The 19,856-nt window shown below is 40.7% G+C and overlaps 1 protein-coding gene across 7 annotated transcripts in view; it reads right to left on the reverse strand.

The window, feature by feature from the left end:
* DEPDC5 (DEP domain containing 5, GATOR1 subcomplex subunit) overlaps window positions 1-19,856 on the reverse strand; it is a 169,392-nt gene that overhangs the window by 103,202 nt on the left and 46,334 nt on the right. For all 7 annotated transcript variants that reach the window (XR_012244323.1, XM_073629252.1, XM_073629251.1 and 4 more), the window contains exons 10-20: window positions 17,999-18,060; window positions 14,020-14,089; window positions 13,733-13,811; window positions 11,939-12,042; window positions 10,344-10,418; window positions 10,095-10,229; window positions 6,636-6,697; window positions 5,257-5,330; window positions 5,117-5,186; window positions 4,866-4,902; window positions 4,549-4,669 (exon numbers count right to left, since the gene is read on the reverse strand). Coding sequence is in view for 6 of the 7 variants with exons in the window: in XM_073629252.1 (XP_073485353.1) it covers window positions 4,549-4,669; window positions 4,866-4,902; window positions 5,117-5,186; window positions 5,257-5,330; window positions 6,636-6,697; window positions 10,095-10,229; window positions 10,344-10,418; window positions 11,939-12,042; window positions 13,733-13,811; window positions 14,020-14,089; window positions 17,999-18,060 (889 nt within the window). In the remaining variant the exon portion in view is untranslated. The remainder of the gene's footprint in view (window positions 1-4,548; window positions 4,670-4,865; window positions 4,903-5,116; window positions 5,187-5,256; window positions 5,331-6,635; window positions 6,698-10,094; window positions 10,230-10,343; window positions 10,419-11,938; window positions 12,043-13,732; window positions 13,812-14,019; window positions 14,090-17,998; window positions 18,061-19,856) is intronic.

A 19,856-nucleotide genomic window follows, 5' to 3' on the forward strand; every position in this document is an offset into this window, starting at 1 on the left:
GCATTTGGGTGGCAAAAATATGAATGCAATCTATACACTGGGGGGAGAACCTCTGGGGGAATCTAGGATGGAAAAGGACCTGGGGGTCCTAGTAGATGATAGGCTCAGCAATGGCATGCAATGCCAAGCTGTTGCTAACAAAGCAAACAGAATATTGGCATATTGGGTCTGGAGGATCTTAGTTCTGAGGATAGGTTGAGAGCACTGAACTTATTCTCTCTGGAGAAGAGACGCTTGAGAGGGGATATGATTTCAATATACAAATACCGTACTGGTGACCCCACAATAGAGATAAAACTTTTTCGTAGAAGAGAGTTTAACAAGACTCGTGGCCACTCATTAAAATTAGAAGAAAAAAGGTTTAACCTTAAACTACGTAGAGGGTTCTTTACTGTAAGAGCGGCAAGGATGTGGAATTCCCTTCCACAGGCGGTGGTCTCAGCGGGGAACATCGCTAGCTTCAAGAAACTATTAGATAAGCACCTGAATGACCACAACATACAGGGATATACAATGTAATACTGACACATATTTACACATAGGTTGGACTTGATGGACTTGTGTCTTTTTTCAACCTCACCTACTATGTAACTATATGTAACAGGCATATGCTTTTACAGGCAGAAACCCCCCAAACCCCCCACCAAACTCGCATTTTGAGAGAATCTTTTGAGCAGAAAAGACGCCTAAGTGCCCGAAAACTCGCAAAAAAGAAAAATGAGCTGAGGGGAGGGTTTTAGGAAAAAAAAACACTTATGCTCCAAAAAGCTCAATAAAAATGTGCAAAAGAGCACAAAAAAAACACAAGCTTCTTCAAGCTTTTAATAGGCAGAGAAATAAAAGCTCAAATGCCTGTAAAAGCAGCTTTTTTTTGAGCTGCAGTGTGCATGAGCCCTAAGCATAATAACTGGTGAGCCTTGTTCAGACACATCCTGTAATAGGATGAAAACTGTCTCCCAGTTGTGCACCTGTGTGGTCACTCTGTCACATGCACCTAGGGTAGTGGGTATAGGTGATCGTGGTGATTTTATGCATGAAGGTAAAAAACCTTCTGTGTGCAGCAGGCTCCCACTACTGTCAATCACAGCCAGTGAGCCAATGAGGAGAGAGCGGGGGCGGGGTAGAGCCTATCTTCGTGTATGAATAGACACAGGTCAGCAGCTCGGGAGCGAGCCTGCTCGGGTGCCCCCCATAGCAAGCAGGAGCACTCCGCAGGAGGGAGGGGCCAGGAGCGCCAGCGGGGGACACAAGAAGAGGATCAAGGCTGCTCTGTGCAAAAAAACTGCACAGAGCAGGAAAGTATAACATGTTTTTTATTTTAAAAAAAATATCTGCCTTTAATAGCACTTTAAGAGACACGGGGTCAGACGGAATTCTGAGACAACTTGGTTATAATGCCCCCTTAAGAAAAAGTGGACACTGGCAACAAAAACACTGTTGATAAGACATTATAACCTTTCCTACTCCTGCCATGCTTCAGTGAAACCTTGTTCCTCAGCCTATAAATTTGGATGGTGAGTTGCTTAAGCCACCTAGAAATGGTGGAACGGGAGGCAGGCCTTCCCCTTAGGAATGACAAAACGAGAGTCAGTCAGGCTGAAACAACTTGTACCAAATCCAAACAATGGAGGCAAATCTCCTTGGGATGAACTGTTGTAGAACACAAAGATGGAAGTTCAATGTCCTGGTTAAATAGAAAGGAGGAAACCACCTTAGACAACGTTATTGCTATGTAGAAGAAAGGGTTCTCTACATGACAGCTGCCAACTCAGAAACTCGCTAGAGGTGATGGCAATAAGGAAGGCAACCCTGGGTAAGTGTTGACAGAGGAATATATGGTGGGCTCAAAAAGCAGTTTTTAAGAACCAACAAAACCAAGTTCAGATCCAATGAAGTCATAGGTAGACGCACAGGTGGAGAATGAGCGGTTGTTTAAGAGAACCACTAGAGCCAAGATCTGTTCCTTTATAGTACTCAAGAGCAAATGTTGATCCAGACTGGACTGGAGAAAGGCCACTATGCTCTGAAAGATCACAGAAGCGGATAGGCCCTCAACAACCATGCCATCAAAGCCAGCAACCATGAAGTTGGGTGGTAAACTGGTCCTTGGGATTAAAGATCCAAGCGATCTAAAAAAACACCCACAGAGAGTCTGCCAGTATCCTAATAAGGTCTGAGTATCACATTCACCTTGGTCAGTTTGGTGCTATGAGTATCACCAGAATGACAATTTTCTTGATTCTGTGGAGCAGATAAGGAAGAAGCTTCAGCAGAGGAATGGAGTAGATAAGGCTGAACTAATCCCATGGAATAACCAGAGCATCCACTGCAATGGCTAGAGGATACCTGGACCTGGAGACAAATGTAATTAGTTTGTTGTTGAATCTGTAAACCAGGAGTACCACGTCCATTGATTTCCATCTGTGGCAGAAGTCCTGAAACACCTCTGAATGGATAGTCCAGAAGCTGTCAGCTGAAAAATACTGTATGTACAGCAGACACAGCTGGAACATGAAGTTCTGCCTAAGACAGAAACTGGCCAGGTTCTCTTTGAACTCCCTGATAATGCATGCTGCAGATGTGGTTCTGTCCCACTGATTTCGGATCAGATGACCTTGTGGTGGAGAGGTCCTGCATTTAAAGGACAACTGATTCACTTGCAGCTCCGGTATGTTGATTGGGAACAGGGTTTGCTTAGGTGAACAAGTCCTCTGCATCGACCAGATGTCCAGGACTGCTCCCCAGCCTGTCAGGATGGCTTATGTCTGGAGAATCATCCAGACCAATAGAAGGAAAAATTTCCAACTCCAGGGCTGGATTTCTATGCCACCAGGCAAGAGACAACTGTGCCTGGGTGTCAGGTGAATTGTTAGGTCCAAAAACTGTACCTAACTAAACCAGAATGTTGGGCTGCAACAGTTTGGAGCGGAACTGAGCATATGAAACTGCCTCCGAGGAGGCCACCATCAAATCTTGAACTCTAAAGCAAAAGCAGAGAGCAGGGCGGCTAATAGACTGCAGTGTCTGAACTTAGGAATGGAGAGTCAAGGAGTTTGCAGTGTTGCCAAATGTCAGTAAATTTACGAACAGTTCGTAAAATCCGTAACTTTTGCATCTGCCTATGAATGTCCATTACAGACATGCAGACTGCATGTCTAACGCATATTCATGGACAATGCAAAAATGACGGATTTTACAAACTGTTTGTAAATTTACTGAAAGTTGACAACCCTGGGAGTTTATCCTGTGGAAGAAAAACCCTGCACTGAGCAGTACCTTCGAAAAAAGTGATGAGTACTAAAAAAAGTTTGGCAATTTATGGATTTGTAAGGGAGCCCAGACTGGTAACCTTAGAGAACTTTTGAAGCTTAGGAGTAATGTCATCAGACTGAACCCCCTCAGGCCTGCAAGACCGTGTCAAGGATCAGTCGATCCAGAAAACTGCAGAACAAGCTCTAAAGCTAACAAAGAATCTTAAATGAAGAAAAATATCTTGATAAGGGGGAAAAAAAAAAAAAAAGGGGATTTGCTTTTTTCTCAAGAGACCAACATCCATTCTCCTAGGACACTAGTCAAAAACTGAAGCATGATGGGAGTGGGAGGGGTTATATTGGCGATTAACACATTTTTTTAGTTGCCAGTGTCCAATTCTTCTAAAGGTATCAGTGTAACCCAGATGTTTCAGAATTCCTTCTAACCCTGTATCCTTTATTGATTAATACTGAAAAAAAAGCATTGTGCTTTAGCAAACTAATTGTCATCCATTTAGGGTTTATATCTACTTTAAATTCTTGCTAAAATTACTTTCAAGATAAAAAATAAAGTGGTTGCAAACCTCAGGCATGAAATATAAACAAAGCGCATCCTTCTATAGTGTGTGCTTGTCTCAATCCAGAGTGTTTGTTCCTCTGCTATCAGCATGAATCGCTTTTAATGAGTTTTCCTGACACCAAGAGAAAATGGTGATGGGGAGGGCACAGTCTGTGATTGACATCCTTAGCTCTGTTCCTTTGTGCTGTATGAAGGGGGATGTGTCCCTTCCCACTGATGTAACTTCAACCCCCCCCCCCTCGATTTTCAAAGCTGAGAAATCCTGTGTAAATTCTGCACTTTGAATGGATGTAGGGGAAAGATGACTGAAGAAAGAAAGGTACAACTTATGTAGGATGATTATTTCCATCAATTGTGTATCACTTGAGGCCAGTCACTCCACTGGGTATATGTAAGGGTATACAACTACTTTACATTATAGCTCAAAATGTGCACTCACTAAAAATATACTATGAGTTTACTTTGTTATTTCAGAGGCAATCTATAGCTAAAGAATGTAAAAGTCTGTGCTTTGGCATGATGATTAATATGTGGTAATAATGCAAAGGTAGAGGAGAGCAGTTAGATAATCTTACACATTTCATGCAATTAAGCTTTTAATCACAGTGACATCATTCGAGAGCATAAAAAAAGTGATGCGTCCACTATAAACATAATAAAACAGGATATACCATAGTAAAATATATCCATCATCATATGTATTGCCATTCTCTTTACCTAAAAGTGGTTGTGCGTTGAGCTCTGGATGGGCCCGGCAATCTGAACACCTGTGAGTCATAACCATCATAGTCTACTTGTATGGGTAGAGCATTCTCTGTCTCTTTGGGGCTTCCCAGTGCTTTAAACAAAATGGAATGAAACATTTATAAAAGATTTGGTAATGCAAAACAGGTTTTATATTTCAAAAAGACAATGACCCATCTCATAGGTAGTTTTAAACAAGGGAGTCAAATTTAACTGGGACTGGAAAGAACTGACTTGCAATATCAAATCCCATTCTGGACACAGACAAGTGAAGGCAAAATTATACTTACATGGATCCCGTCCAATCCTGCCTTTGTCACTGCTCATCTAAATATAAAGATACAAAACTTAAGAAAGGAATACAATATTCTTGAAACATATAGAAGCCAACATCAAAATAGCAAACACAAACCATTTTCTTTCCAGACCCAAAATCACTAGCTGGATGTATATTTTATGAAACACAAGCTGTCAACCCATTCACAGCGAGGTAATCAAAAGCAACTGGACTGAGAAATCTTAGTAGACCCTTATATTTTACCTTTCGAGCAGCCAGTTTGATGCGTGGAGTGAAGCTGCTATTGAGTGGTTGACTCTGTGATGTGTAGAAGCTAGAAAAGATGATCAGCATTAGACTATGTGCTAATGGAAGACTATCATCACTTGAGCTAATGTTCTCACCTATGGTTTATCCAATGAGGAATGTTGTAATCATCCACAGGGCGTGAATCTCCAGGGCTACTCTTATTGTGCAGCTGCAACAACAATAACTTTGTAAACATCTGGTATTTTATGTTCCTTGGTTTATTAAAGATAAGCATGGAATGCTGAAAGTAAACCCTTAGAGGTGCATCCATGCACATATCTTGTAGAACCTAGAAACCTAGGACACATTATCATGCAAACTTCATCAGCTCCTGTGGTCATGAACTCATTTTGTGGAACAGGAAAGGAGTCATGTTTTACAAAACAGAACAGAACACCCGAGTTATGACGGCTCCAGGGGCATTCTAAAAGGTATATGAGCATGCAAGGAAACATTTTTCCTGCCCAATTTTTACCTTTTAGAGTGGGAACAGGGTTACTTTAACCCTTTTTCTACCGATGTACATCAATGACAGATCGCCAGTCCTTTATATGCCCAGTGCTGTTTATGATTGGCACTAGATAAATAGCTGTCCAGTGGTCGACCCATCCAATAATTGCTGTGTACTGAGCTGTCATTAGACAGGTCAGTGCAAAGAGACACTGTGCCCAGCAGATTCAAGGGACTGGGTACCATGTGATCACATGGTACTGTTTACAGTACGGATCTCTCCCCTTCCCCTTACAACTGGGGAAGGCGAGAGATTGAGTACTTATGAATGGGGACAGAATGAATGGATGGAGCTGCAGATTCTTTCATTCTGTTTCATTGAATCTTTTTCATTAAACTTTTCATGACTCCCACCTCCATTACACATACTAGCACCATGCTGTCTCCACCACGTTCCCGGTATATTAACCCTTTCACTTTCCTTATCCTGCACATAATCTAAACATTAATCCCTTCATCTCCATCCTGCCACTGTATGTGACCAGAACATTAACTTCTTCAAAAATTTGTGAGTCTTTTTTTCTTTTTATAGTAAAAAATAAAAAAAAAAAATCAGTTTTTAAATACCACCAAAAGAAAGCTCTGTCTCAAAAATCAATTAAAACTAATGTATGTAGTATTGCATGACAGGGTAAATCTCAGCCACGCCACAATAACACAGTACTTAAAACTGAACACTAGCCTGGTAATGAAGGGGTATTAATGGCTTGTACTCAAGTGGTTAAAGACTAAATAAAAAAAAAAAAATTATATATATATATACACATACATACATACATACATACATACACACACACACACACACACACACACATAATATATATATATATTACAAACATACATATACACACACACATGAATATAAACACAAATACACACACGTCCTTTAAATTTTAATTGGCTCATTTGAAGTGTTCTGCTTAGTGGAAAGAAGAATCCTTCTTGAGAGGAGTAGAATTTTTACCTTGAATAATGGCACTGCATGAAGTGGCTGCTCTCCCATACACACCAGGTCTACACCAATTCCTGAAAACATTAAATACAAATTAAAAGGGCCCCTAAAAAAAAAAAAAAAAAAAAGAAGAAAAAAAAAAAGCTTCCATAGGCAGCTCTTTTTAAAATCTAACTAAAGGCAAAACTTTTTTTCTACTTTTGGAAGAGTGGAGAGGGATTAGAACACCCCTCGGGGTTTTATTGTTGACTGTGGCCCTGTTAGGGAGATTCAACCTTTCCATTTGACCTGTTTACCACTATCATCAAAAGTAAAAAAGAAAAGTTTTGGGTTGACATCAGAACAGTAATAGAGGGGAAATCTTCCAATGGGGACAATAGTTCTGCTGACCATGGTGTCATGTCGGGATTCCTTCACTTTGGAGGGATTTCCTCTCACAACCTATGGCTATGGGACAGGAAGTGAAGGGAAATCTCGAAATCTCCCCTACGGGACACAGATGGCAAAACCATTGACAAAAGTTATAACCCTCCCTTACACTATCCCAAATGGAAAAAATGTTTTGTCTTTAGTTACACTTTAAGCTTCTGCTTATCAACTTTACATAAACCTAACTTTTTACTTCCTAAAATGGTCTTGTTAAAAGTTTACCCACACCCCCTGATCACTGATACAAGCTTCTACATTGCAGGAGGTCACATGCACCCCCATACCTGAAAGAAATACCTGGAGTGTTTTGCGCTGGCTGAAATAGAGGCAAGAGCAGTGGGAGATTACTGAATAGGCATCGTTGGGTTGGAAGCTATGGGGTCTTTTCACGGATGCTGTCACTTTGCCCTGAATGGGCAAAGTGACAGTGTCTCTAAAGCTCATTTAATGCTTGCTAAGAATACTGTAAATACTTAAAATATCCAGTGGAACTGAAATGATAGAAAATCTTTATGCCAAAGCAACCCTTGCATTCTCCAACACCCACTACAACAAAAATTCTTTGTTTAAATGCTTGTACTCTAGAAGTTGGAAAACCCACAGCTTTGGTTCAGCGCTGCCCAAGGCAGCTGCAAAGACCTCTATGTGCACTCTGTACATCAATTCTTGGACAGATTAACAGGCAGTTCATAGCATGTCTGTACACAGCTATGCTTGAAAATAACCTTTATAAAGAAAGCTGAAGGGCTGTAGGTCTACCAGACTCCAGAACACAAGCATTTGATCAGATTTCTGCAATCCTAGTTAGAGTAAGTATTTAGGAGGATGGAGAGGTTGGGGGGGGGGGGGGGTAGGGTAAGATTTGTTGAAATATTTAAATATACAGTGGGGACGGAAAGTATTCAGACCCCCTTAAATTTTTCACTCTATGTTATATTGCAGCCATTTGCTAAAATCATTTAAGTTAATTTTTTTCCCCATTAATGTACACACAACACCCCATATTGACAGAAAAAACACAGAATTGTTGACATTTTTGCAAATTTATTGAAAAAGAAAAACTGAAATATCACATGGTCCTAAGTATTCAGACCCTTTGCTGTGACACTCATATATTTAACTCAGGTGCTGTCCATTTCTTCTGATCATCCTTAAGATGGTTCTACACCTTCATTTGAGTCCAGCTTTGTTTGATTATACTGATTGGATTTGATTAGGAAAGCCACACACCTGTCTATATAAGACCTTACAGCTCACAGTGCATGTCAGAGCAAATGAGAATCATGAGGTCAAAGGAACTGCCTGAAGAGCTCAGAGACAGAACTGTGGCAAGGCACAGATCTGGCCAAGGTTACAAAAAAAAATTCTGCTGCACTTAAGGTTCCTAAGAGCACAGTGGCCTCCATAATCCTTAAATGGAAGACTTTTGGGACGACCAGAATCCTTCCTAGAGCTGGCCGTCCGGCCAAACTGAGCTATCGGGGGAGAAGAGCCTTGGTGAGAGAGGTAAAGAAGAACCCAAAGATCACTGTGGCTGAGCTCCAGAGATGCAGTCGGGAGATGGGAGAAAGTTGTAGAGAGTCAACCATCACTGTAGCCCTCCACCAGTTGGGGCTTTATGGCAGAGTGGCCCAACGGAAGCCCCTCCTCAGTGCAAGACACATGAAAGCCCGCATAGAATTTGCTAAAAAAAAAAAAAACACCTGAAGGACTCCAAGATGGTGAGAAATAAGATTCTCTGGTCTGATGAGACCAAGATAGAACTTTTTGGTCTTAATTCTAAGCGGTATACAGTCCCAACAGTGAAGCATGGTGGTGGCAGCATGATGCTGTGGGGGTGTTTTACAGCTGCAGGGACAGGACGACTGGCTGCAATCGAGGGAAAGATGAATGCGGCCAAGTACAGGGATATCCTGGACAAAAACCTTCTCAGGACCTCGGACTGGGCCGAAGGTTTACCTTCCAACAAGACAATGACCCTAAGCACACAGCTAAAATAACAAAGGAGTGGCTTCACAACAACTCCGTGACTGTTCTTGAATAGCCCAGCCAGAGCCCTGAATTAAACCCAATTTAGAGGAGAGAGACCTAAAATTGGCTGTCCACCAATGTTTACCATCCAAACTGACAGAACTGGAGAGGATCTGCAAGGCGGAGGATCCCCAAATCCAGGTGTGAAAAACTTGTTGCATCTTTCCCAAAAAGACTCATGGGGCTGCAGTTCTACCAGCTCCCAGAATGTACGCAATTAATCAGATTCCTGCTTTTCTAATTTTTAAAGGTTAAAGTTCACCTTTTTTTTTTTCTAAATTCCAGCTCCCCCATGTACCAATATAGCATTACTGTACATATTTTGCAAAAATAAAACAGCTTTGCATTAATTCTACACCAGCTTATCTAACTCTTTATACCTTTTTAAACACTGCTCGACTACTTCTGCCTTACTTCCTGGACAGACTTTAGGTCATGACACAGAAAGGAGTTGACCAGCTGAGGGTAGATGATGCAGGGTGTGTGCTAACGAGATCAGCTGGTCAACTCTCTTCCTGTGTCATGACCTAAAGTCTGTCCAGGAAGTAAGGCAGAAGTAATCGAGCAGTGTGTTTAAACTGCTATGAAGAGAGTGAAATTAGCCTGTGCAGAATTAATGGAAAGCTGTTTTATTTTTACATTAAAGTACATTAATGCTATATTGGTATATAGGGGAGCTGGAATTTAGAAAAAAAAAGAAAGGTGAACTTAGCCTTTAATATTAGTTCCACTTGAACAGTGGAGAAAAGATAGTAACGCACAGACAGCTTTCTTACAGGGAAAGTAAGAAAAAAAAAAACAAAACATTTTCCTGCTCCATGACCCCTTTACAGCTGAGACCTACTCCAAATGTTATTTTCATTTCATAATGGTACCTTACTATCAATGAATTAGAACTTGACATGACATCATGACATCACTTGCATATATCAAATTGTATCTGATCGCACTAAGATAAAGCCCATGTGTGCCATCAGTTTGTACATAAATCAAACTGCACAGCATTCTCACCATTATCAATCATGCGTTGCTTGGTCAGAATCATGAGAGAACGATCAACCTGGAAAACGCCAACTCCTGGGGTGATCACAACAGACATCTGCCCAGTCCGGTCAAAGTTTCGATTTATATAGTGCTTGTCAAACACTGGTAAAGCAACACACAGAAGACGATGTTATACATGATAGAAACTAGAATAAAATTGCCATATTACAGTTCACAAACTCTACCCTACTGCTTACAGTAACTTTACAAACATACCATTAAATGACAGATTAATAGCTTCCAGATAGTTCCCCTGGTCAGAGGTCGAGTTGTGTCCAGGTGGAAAAGACTCTAAAAATAGAAAAAAAATAACATTTCAATGTACTACCTATTAAATAGAAACTTTAATTGTTGCGAGTACATTTTTGTATTTTTTTTTTTACTTTTTTGCCAGTTTTATATATTTTTTGGTATTTTTTTTAACATTTTTTTTTAATGCAGGAAGTGCCTAGGTTTTCAAAAGAGACACCAATACAGGAATATCTGTCTGGCTAGGAGAAGGAGGAGACCAGGGGTCTGAGACACTCCTCTGAATCATTCAGTTTGTAATTTGAGCTTCAGCTACTAAGCTGTGTAAGCAATAACCACTTTCAGTAAAGCAACTGAAACTGGTAGGAACCAGCAGAATTTTGATCTATGCATAGCGTTTTCCTAATTACGTCAAACAGGAATGTTGGAAAACTTTTGCTGCAGCGGCTGATGAGTGTATTCTGACAGCAGAGGAACCTTGCTGCCAGAATACAATTACACAGCAGGGTAGATTCCACTATCCACCTTGCTTGTGTGGATGCAGAAATACATTCGTTTTTATTTTTTGTTTTTTTTATCAACCCACTTGCTAGTTGCAAAAAGACAAGTCACCCATGTCCTGCCTAAGGATAGCTTGGCAAGCAAATAAAAAAGAAGCGTAGGGTACCACTTGCCAGAAGGATATGTAAATATGAAATATTCATAATTTTATATTTACCGGACTGAAAAAAAAAAAAATAAAACAGTTTGAAAAAGTATTTAAAAAGGGGACTTAGCCACTGAGTTAAAGTGTTTGTTACCCCAACATTTCATATTCCTGATACTGTATGTGCCTGCTGTACCATGTATACTTGTATCCTGTTCTCTTTGTATGCTTCCTTTGTGTGAAATTCCTAATGTTCCTGCCAGTCCCTCTGCTTTCCTACTCTCCTAAAACTGACCACACTAAGCAGTAGCACACACCGTGGTCAGTTCTCTAGCTATGCTGGAAGCTCAGCCTGCTCTCCTCCAATGTTCAGACTTGCCCTGACATGCCCCCGTTACACAGCCATTCATTGGGAAGCTCAATGTTCTGTTGCTTCTCCTCCCCCAACTCTTTTGCAGCTGAGAACAAAGGGAACAAAGGGAATGTAATCACTTATAAAAATAAAAAAAAAAAATAAAAAAAAAAAGTGGAAAAAAAAAGGTATACATAATATTTTTTTTATATCTATACACAAATGTTTTGCCTTTCATTTCTATTTTAAACTGAATAGGTTGTTTTACAAAGTGATTGTGTACAATCACTTTTAATACTCTGTACTCCATGCTGCAAAGGCCAGTTATAGGTGAGGGCAGTGGCCATTTGTTTGTAAGGTTAAATACTCTACCTGCAAAGTAAAAGAATACTCATAATGTCTGGCTGTCCATACCACCATTCTTCACTCAAGACTGTTGAAACATCTTCAGCATCTGACACACACACACACACACACACACACACACACACACACACACTTTTTTGTATTGGGGTTTATCCACATCAGGAGGGGGAGCCTACAAACCTACATAAACCTACTTGCCTGCATCCTGAAGTCTCACAAGCACTGGGTACTGGATAAACAGCTTCTTTATAGTCACCAAGAGTGATGTCCATTCTTCTCGTCTCTCATTCTGCACAACCACCCTGATCCAACCAAAAACAGAGACACAGTAATGCAAGCTACGGCCGATAATACAGGATGCAAAAAGACTAAGTCAGTGCAAATATGGATAATTTCATGTGCATATTTGTGATTATTACTAACTTTTTTTTTTTTTTTTTACATATTACGGTTTATTAACTACTTGCCGACCAGGCTTTTTCGGGCACTTTTTGTTTAAATCAGTATTTTTTGCTAGAAAATTACTTATAACCGCCAAACATTATACATTTTTTTTTTAGCAGAGACCCTAGGGAATCAAATGGCAATCGTTTTTTTAGGCCCCTTTCACACTGGGGCGGTGGGTGAGTCGGCAGTAAAGCGCCGCTATTTTTAGACGTGCTTTACCGTCAATTTCACGGCGCTATTCAGCCGCTAGCGGGGCGCTTTTACCCCCCCGCTAGCAGCCGAGAAAGGGTTACAACCACTGCAAAGCACTGCTGCAGCAGCGCTATGCCGGCGGTATAGCTGCGCTGCCCATTCATTTCAATGGGCAGGAGCGGTTTAGGAGCAGTGTATACACCACTCCTTCACTGCTCCAAAGATGCTGCTTGCAGGAGTTTTTTTAACGTCCTGCAAGTGCACCGCTCCAGAGTGAAAGCACTCGGGCTTTTACACTGGAGAGACAGGATCGGCGCTTTACAGGCGCTACGCAGGTGCTATTTTTAGCGCTGTAGCACATGTAAAGTGCCTCAGTGTGAAAGGGGTCTAAGTCACACGGTATTTGTGCAATGGTTTTGCAAAACACAATTTTTTTTTTGGGGGGGGGGGGGGGGACCTTCATGAATTGAAAAAAAAAACAAAAAAACACAATAGTTACCCCAATTTTTTTTTTTATAATGTGAAAGATGATGTTATGCCGAGTAAACAGATACCCAACATTTCACGCTTTAAAATTGCGCACGCTCGTGGAGTGGCAACAAACTACAGTAATTAAAAATCTTCATTGGCGCCGCTTTAAACACCTTACAGGTTACCCATTTAGAGTTACAGAGGGGATCAAGCAATAGAATTACTGCTCTCGCTCTAATGTTTGCAGCGATACTTCACATGTGTGGTTCAAATACCGTTTACATATGCGTGCACGACTTACGTATGCATTTGCTTCTGAGCGCAAGCACAGAGGGATGGAGGTGCTTTACATTTTTTTTTTATCACTTTTATTACAAGGAATGTAAACATCACTTGTAATAAAAAATAAGAATGACAGGTTCTCTTTATGAAGAGATCTGCGGTCAAAAAGACCCCAAATCTCTTCTTTACCTTTAAAAATTAAAGATATAAAAAATTTTTTTTGATATTTCGCTTTAACTTTTTATTTCTTTTCTCCAGCCTGGACCGGAAGCGATGTCATGACATCACTCCGGTCCTCCAAGGCCACAGAGTCAATCAAAGAGTGTTAACACCGTCAGATCGTTTCTTGGACGAATCGGCGGTAATAAGCCCCAGAAGTACCAGCCAGCAGCAGCTCATGAGCCACTCAAACCAGTTTCACGAGAAAACCTGCCGTCTGCTGAAAAAATTGTACCGGGGTTATGGCTGATATCTTATCTGATAGCCATAATCACGGTAAACCACTTGCAAACATATATATGCGTATTGCACTTGGCAGGTAGTTAATTTGCTTGTTAAAATGATGTGTTGCAGTACATAAAAGAAGACATGCGTTTATACTTATAGAAATCTTCATAGAATCTGCCCTTGTGATCCTGGATGATTGTGGCATTCGAACGATGAGATTCAGGAAATTCATCTAAAAACAGAGAACATACAGGAATATTACAGGATGTAGGGTCTACAGCTTAAACTACAATTAACTACTTGTGTTAAAGTGGTAGAAGGCGAGGGCTTCTTTGTTCAAAACCACACAGAGCAGGTAAGTATATCACGTTTGTATTTTTGTTTTCATTTTCTTTTTACAATCCGTTCTAAATGCATGCGTGCAAACAAATATAACATACCTGTAGATTTGGCATCATAAAATGTTCTAGAGAAAAGTACAACTGTCACTTCATGACTGCAGTTCTTTTCCTGGGCAAACAGAAGATGGTACAGAATTAATTTAAATTTAAATTGCTCTACTGCCCTCAGTTTTCTGTTTGAGCCATGCTATTGAGCAATTTTCCCCATTTATAGACAGACTAATCTCAAACAGAAATGTATGCCTTATTGGCATATGTTTAAAGCAGCGAATGTAACATGCAGTAAACATTCACTGCAGAAGAATTTATTATTGCGATTTAAAAATACATGCACCAGGAAAATACACCTGCAGTGAATGTTTGATGAAAGAAACATCCAACGATCCACATATCACTTTTTGTTTCTTTTTTTTCATTGGGGTTTATAAAGACTACTCTTATATTTGTTGTTCACACCCTGTTCATACATTTGCTTTCCACTGTCGCTTTAATTCTGATTGCTCCTAACTAACTGGCACCTGTTTTTCACCCTTCATCGATATTCTCTCAGTTCGGCTAATGATGCATAAACGCTTTCATCCTGCTCTAAACTCTCACCCTATGACTAAGCCCCAGTGGGCAGGGTGAAATGCATCAGAGTGTTTGGTGGAGACATATAGGCTGAGGCTGTTCTTTATCGTTTGTTCACCTGGGCTGGTCAGGAGTAGCAGAAATCCTTTTCCTTTTTACATTTACTATCCTCTGGATTGATATCATGACAAGCTTACAATCTAATAGATCTGTTTAAGCTGAGGCTTAAATATACAAAAATAGGGAGTGCTCTTTCTCTCTTGTGGGGAAAGGAAGGGGAACACCCCCTTTATCCCCCCCCACCCCCCATCTTACATAGTTACATAGTAGGCGAGGTTGAAAAAAGACACAAGTCCATCAAGCCCAACCTATGTGTGATTATGTGTCAGTATTACATTGTATATCCCTGTATGTTGCGTTCATTTAGGTGATTATCTAATTGTTTCTTGAAACTATCGGTGCTCCCCGCTGAGACCACCGCCTGTGGAAGGGAATTCCACATCCTTGCCGCTCTTACAGTAAAGAACCCTCTACGTAGTTTAAAGTTAAACCTTTTTTCTTCTAATTTTAATTAGTGGCCACGAGTCTTGTTAAACTCTCTTCTGCGAAAAAGCTTTATTTCTATTGTAGGGTCACCAGCACGGTATTTGTATATTGAAATCATATCCCCTCTCAAGCGTCTCTTCTCCAGAGAGAATAAGTTCAGTGCTCACAACCTTTCCTCATAACTAAGATCCTCCAGACCCTTTATTAGCTTTGTTGCCCTTCTTTGTACTCGCTCCATTTCCAGTACATCCTTCCTGAGGACTGGGTGCGGCCTGACCAGAGTCTCGTAGAGTGGGAGAATTATTGTTTTATCTTTGGAGTTGATCCCCTTTTTAATGCGTGCCAATATTCTGTTTGCTTTGTTAGCAGCAGATTGGCATTGCATGCCATTGCTGAGCCTATCATCTACTAGGACTCCCAGGTCCTTTTACATCCTAGATTCCCTCAGAGGTTCTCCCCCCCCTAGTGTATAGATTGCATTCATATTTTTGCCACCCAAATGCATTATTTAGCATTTTTCTACATTGAACCTCACCTGCCATGTAGTTGCCCACCCCATTAATTTGTTCAGATCTTTTTGCAAGGTTTCCACATCCTGCGGAGAAGTTATTGCCCAGCTTAGCATCGTCTGCAAATACAGAGATTGAACTGTTTATCCCATCCTCCAGGTAGTTTATGAACAAATTAAATAGGATTGGTCCCAGCACAGAACCCTGGGGAACCCCACTACCCACCCCTGACCATTTCGAGTACTCCCAATTTATCACCACCCTCTGAACAGGCCCTTGCAGCCAGTTTTCAATCCATGTACTCACCCTATGGTCCATGCCAATGGACCTTATTTTGTACAGTAAACGTTTATGGGGAACTGTGTCAAATGCTTTTGCAAAATCCAGATACACCACGTCTACGGGCCTTCCTTTATCTAGATGGCAACTCACCTCCTCATAGAAGGTTAGTAGATTGGTTTGGCAAGAACGATTCTTTATGAATCCATGCTGATTATTGCTAATGATACCGTTCTCATTACTAAAATCTTGTATATAGTCCCTTATCATCCCCTCCAAGAGTTTACGTACTATTGATGTTAGGCTAACTGGTCTGTAATTCCCAGGGATGTATTTTGGGCCCTTTTTAAATATTGGTGCTACATTGGCTTTTTTCCCAATCAGCTGGTACCATTCCAGTCAGTAGACTGTCTGTTAGGAACAGCGGTCTGGCAATCACTTGACTGAGTTCCCTAAGTACCCTCGGATGCAAGCCATCTGGTCCCGGTGATTTATTAATGTTAAGTTTCTCAAGTCTAATTTTAATTCTGTCCTCTTTTAACCATGGAGGTGCTTCCTGTGTTGTGTCATGAGGATAAAAACTGCAGTTTTGGTTACTGAAGCCCCCCGATTCACTCGCGAAGACTGAGGAGAAGAATAAATTCAACACCTTCGCCACCTCCCTATCCTTTGTAACCAGATGTCCTTCCTCATTCTTTATGGGGCCAATATGGTCAGTCCTCCCTTTTTTACGGTTTACATACTTAAAGAATTTCTTGGGATTTTTTTTTTGCTCTCCTCCGCTATGTGTCTTTCATGTTCTATCTTAGCCATCCTAATTGCACCCTTACATTTCTTGTTGCATTCTTTATAAAGTCTGAATGCTGAGGATGATCCCTCAACCTTGTATTTTTTGAAGGCCTTCTCCTTTGCTTTTATATGCATTTTTACATTGGAGTTAAGCCATCCAGGACTTTTGTTCGCCCTTTTAAATTTATTACCCAATGGGATACATTGGCTAATGCCCTTATTTAATATATTCTTAAAGCAAACCCATCTCTCCTCCGTATTCTTTGTTATTAATATTTTATCCCAATTTTTGCCTTTTAGCAAGGTTTGTAGTTTAGGGAAGTTGGCTCTTTTGAAATTCAGTGTCTTTGTATTCCCTTTATGTTTCCTATTTGTGTGATTTATACTGAAACTAATTGACCTCCTGTGATCGCTGTTACCTAAATTGCCCCGTATTTCCACATCCGTGATCAGGTCTGTATTGTCGGTAATCAGTAGATCCAGTAATGTTTTATTTCTAGTTGGTGCGTCTACCATCTGACCCATAAAATTGTCCTGCAAGACATTAAGGAACTAGCGAGCCTTAAATGAATGTGCGGTTCCCTCCGCCCAGTCTATGTCTGGATAATTAAAATCCCCCATTATGATAACACTTCCCATCCTTGCTGCTAATCCAAATTGTGATAGGAGATCTGTCTCCACCATCTCTTCTCTTCCCTCCATCCCCTCACTTCTTTCTCTTCTTTTTAAGGTTGGCTTCACACGGAGCAGATCCCCTGGACTGACCCCACTAGCTCAGCGGGGGGATCGCTCCGTTGATCCCCGCTGAGCGGGCGGATGACAGGTGCATCTCTGCTCCCTGTGCAGGGATAGACCTGTCAGAGCCCCACTGTTCTCTATAGGGAGATCTGATAAAAATGGACAGCCTGTCCATTTTCATCCGATCCAATCTGCTGGACAGATAGCGAACATATCTTCATCCATCTGTTTTGAGTGGATCTTGCCTGATCGGATGGCAGGCGGGTGTCAGCGGACACATCTTCACTGACATCCACCTGCCCATAGAAGATAATGGGTGGCCTGCTCAGATCCGCCTGAAAAAACGGACAGGCGGATCCGAGCGAGCCGGTCGTGTGAAAGGACTCCAGACTCACAATTATACAGTATAATCTTATCTCTTTAGATAAGATTACTGGTAATGCTGATCACAAACCTCAAAGCACTAGACTTGACACCACCCGGTTGACATATGCTTCAATTTGTATTTTGGATCATTGCTGTATAACATTTACCCTGTTTGATAAAAACAATAAGACTCTTGTAATAAAATATTACAAGACATTTACCTTCCATTTGTTGAATAAATCAGCTAAGAATCCATTCACAGCTTTTTCAAAGTAAAGGTCACCTGCAAATCAAATCAAATTTTACATGACTGCCGTTATTGGACATGAGATTGTAAATAAATGGCCCAACGTGCAGAAAATGCCAAAGATCTTGGTTACAGGGTATCCAGCTGTGCTTACCAGGTTTTGAATGCAGATAATAGGAACAAGACTTGATTCTGTTCATATATCGAATGCATTTTATTAAACCATGGTCAATATGGATGCTACAGGCCAGGCTCTGCTCTCTCCAATATCTGTTTGGAGATTGACAATGAATGTTCAAACATCCAACACTTCTTCCAGCCAATGGCCCAACCCAGACATGAAGAAGAAACTCCAGTCACATTTTAAAGAAAAATAATATATATATTTTTTATTGAACTGTGGATGCACACCGGCAGCACAGATAGACAGGTTTGTAAACCATAATATTATAGCCCCATTGCTGGTATTAAGGAATGTCACAGTCTCACCAATCAAACTGGTAAGTGCAGTTCACTCTGCCTGTAAAATAGGGAAGGACAACTTAGTGAATTGTCTGGATCCTTGATTACCAGGATGACTTTCACCAGTGCATGGCAGATCAAAACAGCAAGTAAAGGTAAGTTAAGAGTACTTGATTGGGAGAAAGACATATTCATGCAAAATCTTGTCTCAGTTCTTATCAAATAATTGTAACAAAAACCCTTCCTTAAAGTGGTTGTAAACCTCAGACATGAAATATGAAGAAATCATATCCCTCTGTAGTGTGTACTTGTCTCAAATAAGAGCACTAAGTATCACATTTGTCTGCAGCTTCTTCTTCTGTTATCAGCATGAATCACTTCGGACAAGTTTTCCTGACACCAAGAGAAAAATGGTGATGGGGAGGGACCTCCAGCTAATTGACAGTCTCAACTCTGTTCCTGTGAGCTGTGTGAAGGGGGTGTGTTCCTTCCCTCCAATTAGCTCTTAGAGAAGATTGCAGATCAACAGGTAGAATTTATGTAAGAGGATTGGTTTCATCCCTCTGTATCACCTGAGGCCAGTCACTTTACTGGGTATATGTAAGGGTTTACAACCACTTTAAAACGCAAGTCCGCCTGAAACTAACATCTTAGCGTTAGATAAAAGTTGGCTGGTGTAGTCATTTACTTTCTTGTAATTTGATAATGTAGAGAAACAGCTCAGCACCTACAAAAGAGGTAGCCATAATGACTCAGACATTTGAAACCCAGTTTCTTAAAGTGCTTGTAAAGGCATTTTTTTTTTTTTTATAAAGAAAGTGTTAGAACTTTGCTTAAGATTTTATTTCCATCTGTGTCCTTGAATGTAGATTTACCCCTCTATGCATCCTTGCGAGACAAAAAATTTAGAGTTCTTACCAGAGCAAGGTGAGAAGTAAAATCATCCAATGGTGACAATTATTCCAGTGACAACTGTCTAGCATGGGATTCACGCTTACTTTTGGGAGAATTTCTCTCCAAGACAGGAAGTGAAGGGAAATCTTCCCAGAAGGACAGGGACAACAAAAAATTAACTGATAGAGTCTGTAACAATTCCTTATGTTATCCAAAAAAAAAGTTTTGGCTAGATATACACAAATGGTTAACACAAAAAATACTAAGTTAAGGGATAACACTAAAATCACAGATAATGCTATTAACTGTGGCAAGTGTTCAGTCACATTACAAAATCTACTTGTGACGTCATCTGCCTGCCTCTCCACCTCAGCCAATCCGAGGAATCTTTGTTTTTACTCATAGGACACAAAGCTCCCTATGAAAGACTGAGCATCCAGTTTGATTTTATTCTGGGTGTGGCAGCACAGGAGGTT

Source organism: Aquarana catesbeiana, linkage group LG01 (genome assembly GCF_042186555.1).
Source record: "Aquarana catesbeiana isolate 2022-GZ linkage group LG01, ASM4218655v1, whole genome shotgun sequence".
Taxonomy (NCBI): domain Eukaryota; kingdom Metazoa; phylum Chordata; class Amphibia; order Anura; family Ranidae; genus Aquarana; species Aquarana catesbeiana.